This window comes from Nematolebias whitei, chromosome 7 (genome assembly GCF_014905685.2).
Source record: "Nematolebias whitei isolate Nwh7 chromosome 7, NemWhi1, whole genome shotgun sequence".
NCBI classification, from domain to species: Eukaryota; Metazoa; Chordata; class Actinopteri; order Cyprinodontiformes; family Rivulidae; genus Nematolebias; species Nematolebias whitei.
In genome coordinates this window covers 12,140,817-12,145,015 of record NC_056504.1, presented here as the reverse complement: position 1 = coordinate 12,145,015, position 4,199 = coordinate 12,140,817, and the positions used below count along the sequence as shown (strand labels likewise).

Here is a 4,199-nt window from a genome sequence, read left to right as displayed (position 1 = left end):
TAGGTCTAGATTGACATAAAAGCATTAAAATAATAATTTCTATATCACTTGTCAAATACCTAAGACTCAAAGTTGCGTTCCTGGTTGATGTGAAGCTGGTTTGGGACCCCAAAGTGGGTGAACATCTCGTCAACCAGTCTCTCGGCAGTTGTGGAAGTACTTTGGTCTGGCAACGCGTATGCCACTGGCCATTTTGTAAAGTAGTCTATGGCCACAAGAACATAGCAATTGCCAGAGTCTGTTATCGGGGAAGGACTGAGGATGTCCACCCCCACTCGTTCCATTGGTGCCCCCACCAGATACTGTTGCATTGGGGCATGGGAATGCTGGTTTGGTCCTTTTTGGGCAGTGCAGGAGTCATAGCAATGCACATAAAGCTCCATGTCCTTCCGACAGCCTAGCCAGTGAAATTGCTGCCTCAGCCGGTGTAGGGTATTAGATATCCCAAAATGGCCAGCCCCCACCAAGTCATGAACACTCCTTAGGACCACAGGGCGGAGGGCTGAAGGCACCAGGAGCTGAAAGATGTCATCACCGCATCTGGGGGCATGCCACCTTCAGTACAAGAGGTGTTCATGGATCTCAGAGTTGCCCCACTGGGAATGGTAAGCCTTTGCATCTGGGCCAAGGGGTGATACTGTTGACCACTCAGGGAGCTGTTCATCTGCCAGCCATGTTATCACCAGGACCAGGGACAGATCACCTTCTTGCAAATCAGCAGCCTTTCATTGGTAAATGGAAAGCGCTCACCTCTCCTTAGCTCGTCTGGGCTGATGCTACCTTTGGCCTCACCTCATAACGCTTTTCCTGTTGCTGACAGTATCGGCACTCTGCAGTAGCACACAGGCATTGGGAGAGGACATCAGCATTGCTGTACTGCTTCCCCGGCCAATGCTGGTCAATGCAGGAGGAACTGGCTGACTTGCAGGTATGGGCAAAAGTGTTACATTTCCCGCCCACAGACAGGAGCCCTCGTCTGGTGACACAGTAGTTCTCCTCTCGACTCAGTGCCCGGCTGTACTAGGCCACCACATGCTCACCTCCTCCCCCCTGCTGGGAGAGGATTGCCCCAATTCCTTCATTGCTAGCATCTGTATCCACAATGAAGGGCAGCTGTTATTGGGGGTAAGCCAGTATTGGAGCTGATGTGAGAGCTGCTTTGAGATGCTGACAGACTTGGGCACAACTGCTACTCCATACAAATGGGCAGCCTTTGTCAGCCTGCTGGTAGAGAGGGCTGGCAACAAAGGCAAAATTCCTGATGAACCATTGGTAGTAGGAAGCCAGGCCTAAGAAACTCCAGAGCTCTCGAACACTGGATGGCATCGGCCAATTTTGGACTGCAGTTACCTTGGCAGGGTCGGTGGCAACTCCCTGGGCGCTGACCACATGGCCAAGAAATTATGTTTCCCATTGTAGCAGGTTGCACTTGGCTGAGTTCAGCCGGAGTCCATATTGGCAGATGACACCAAAAACTTCTCTCAGGTGAACTAGAGCATGATCAAAATTACTGGTGTGCACCAGCAAGTCATCAACGTACACCACACAGTGACTGCGGGGGATATTCACCAGCACCCTCTCCATAAGGCGCTCAAAGGTGGCCGGTGCATTGCAGAGGCCAAACGACATCACGCGAAATTGCCACAGTCTATGTCAGAAGGTAAAGGCAGTCTTTGGTTTAGTGTTAGGGTCAAGCTCTACTTGCCAGTAGCCACTCCACATGTCGAGGGAGCTAAACCAACTGGACCCACTGACCTGGTCAAAGGCATAATCGATTTGTGGCAGGGGGTATGAGTCCTTCTAGGTGATGGCATTAAGGTGACGGTAATCCACACAAAACTGCCATCCGCTCTTCTTCTGCACCAGGACCACGGGTGCGGCCCATGGGCTGTCAGATGGCTCAATGACTCCTGCGGCCTGCATTTGGCGAATCATGTCCTCCGCCACCTGTCTTTTGGCTAAGGCCAGCCGGTGGGGGTGTAGGCAGATGGGCCATGCTGATCCAGTGTCATTGGAGGGCTGGACCAGTCCCATTTGTGTGCAGTCCTCATCTATGGCAGGCTTGGCAGAAGTGTTTTCCCACGCAAGAGACAGCCTTTGACAGAGCTTTGGCCCTCCGGGAATTCACAATACAATGCGATATATTTTGTTGTCCCTCTGGGATATTTTATGCAACTTAGAAAAAAAAAATCAGTGACACAGAGAAAAAGACCCTTGTTTAGTTTTTCTTTGAAATCAAAAACATTTTTAAACTGAAAATAATATGACTTTTCATAAGAATAACCTGTTCATCGTATACCCATTGAGGTCCAAAAGTCAAAAGTTATTTTGCATATATGACTAACATGAATGTTGTTAAAGTTTGGAACTATATTTGCTTCAGCCTCATGGATTTAAACGTGTTGCCATCATGATGTTAATTTTTGTTTTTGTGAGCTCTTGTTTAGCATTGTGTATGACAGACATTTGCACAGTTTGTGTCCATAATTAATGCTGCTCCAATCTGAAGTAATTCATGGAATAATTCAATTCCATGACCAGCGTGAAACAAAACGAGCTTAAATCAGATGTGCGGCTTGTTTCCCTCTGTTGCTTCACATTTTCTGCTCAGTGTAGGAGTACAGATGAGTCATATTTATCCAATCCAAAACAGATAGTGTATTAAACCTAAAATAGCTGTGACTCGTTTACTGAATTTATCAAGTATTGGTGAACAAAAGTCTATAGAAAGGGTCTGTTCTTGTCTCAGAGGTCAATATCCTGCTTGTGTCTTTGTCCTCTTCTCCTATCAGATGTTACTGTGTGTGACGCAGGCTCATTTGGCTCAGACTCATTCAGCAGAGTTTTATGGGTTGCTGATGCTTGTAATTAGACCAAACGTGGTGATATCAAAGCATAAATGAATTAGACTTGAGAAGCAATAGTGGATCATCACGTTGAATTTAATTGAACAACCTTTTTCCTTTGTATTTAAGATTGCATGCAAACACAAGTGACACAATATTAAAGCTCAGCTTCTGACCACGGCGGTGAGCAATGATTCAAACAAAAGACCAGCTTCATTTGACATTTTTGTGACAGTTTTACACCAGACAATATGGTTGTGGTCTAATCATTTATTAATTACATGTAAAAAACAGATCTAATTGATTGCAATGATTTCACCTGGACTAAAAGTGTTTCCCATAATGTCTTTAGGTGAGGTGCTCCCTGTGCTGTCATTTCCTTTTGCCTATTCGTGCCATCAGCTCTGCATTGGCAGCTGCTTTGGTCCTCATGTCCTGGTTCTTGGCAAGGTCTATGAGGACACTGAGGATGCTGGTGGGGACGTCAAGGGATAGGGCAAAGCGGGACCCCTGCTGAGCCCGTTTGGGCACCTGGGAAGCCGGGCGTTGCGGTCGTGCTCGCCTGAGCACCAGGTGGTGCTCTGAGCGGAGAAGAGAGTTCAACACGCCGCTGCGGTTCAAGATGTCGACAGCCAGCACGTCCCTCTGCGTGTCCTCATCCAGCTGGGTGAGGGCCGGGCGGCTCCTCTGGCTCTGGACACACCAAGGCAGCAGCAGAGCCAGGCAGAAACACACACTTCTCATGGCCAGCACTGTCTGCAGAAGAGAAATCAGGCTCATCTCTGTTCATCTCTGACACTGTGTCAGTCAGGGATTGACTGGGTACCTCCAAAATATTTACTTCTTGCTTTAGGATTTTAATCTTAGTTCTTCTGAAGATTTTTATACATGAAGACTTAATGGTTTTCAAGTTACACATCCTACAGAGCGTCAGTAGATCAGTAGAGCAACTTCCTGAGGGTTTACAAAGATTATACTCACCATAGTAAAAAGTTGATATCTTGATGTGCAAAAATGGCAGTTCTTCCTGTTTGTGATCAGCTGTGTGTGAATCGACTGAATTCTGCAGGTTTCAGCTCCTGAAGGAAGAACCAGTCAGATGTTGGACTTGACTGCACGTCCTCTGTTCTGTCCCGTCCCTTTGGTCCTCTCTGAGACACTGCTCCTTCCCCTCTTTTTATCTCTTACATACCCTGATGCCCTCCCCTCATTTCACTCCACTTCCTGTGCACTCGGTCTCTTTCTAAAAATAACATGATGCTAATCACAATAGCTTGCCTTTAATGAATTAGAGAGTCGCCTCTGTTTGTAGTCAAAACCATGACCGCATCTGGAGTTCAGCTTCAGTAAACT

At 47.1% G+C, this 4,199-nt stretch overlaps 1 protein-coding gene across 1 annotated transcript; it reads right to left on the bottom strand.

Annotated features, from left to right (window-relative positions):
* Positions 1-3,218: 3,218 nt before the first annotated feature.
* LOC119412269 (urocortin-3-like) lies at positions 3,219-3,590 on the bottom strand. Its single transcript, XM_037679255.1, has one exon. It carries the CDS (start codon positions 3,588-3,590, stop codon positions 3,219-3,221), a length of 372 nt encoding a protein of 123 aa, XP_037535183.1.
* Between the last annotated feature and the right edge of the window lie 609 nt (positions 3,591-4,199).

Excerpts from the sequence above, each read along its gene's own strand:
- LOC119412269 (XM_037679255.1), bottom strand. The coding sequence starts at position 3,590 with ATGAGAAGTGTGTGTTTCTGCCTGGCTCTGCTGCTGCCTTGGTGTGTC.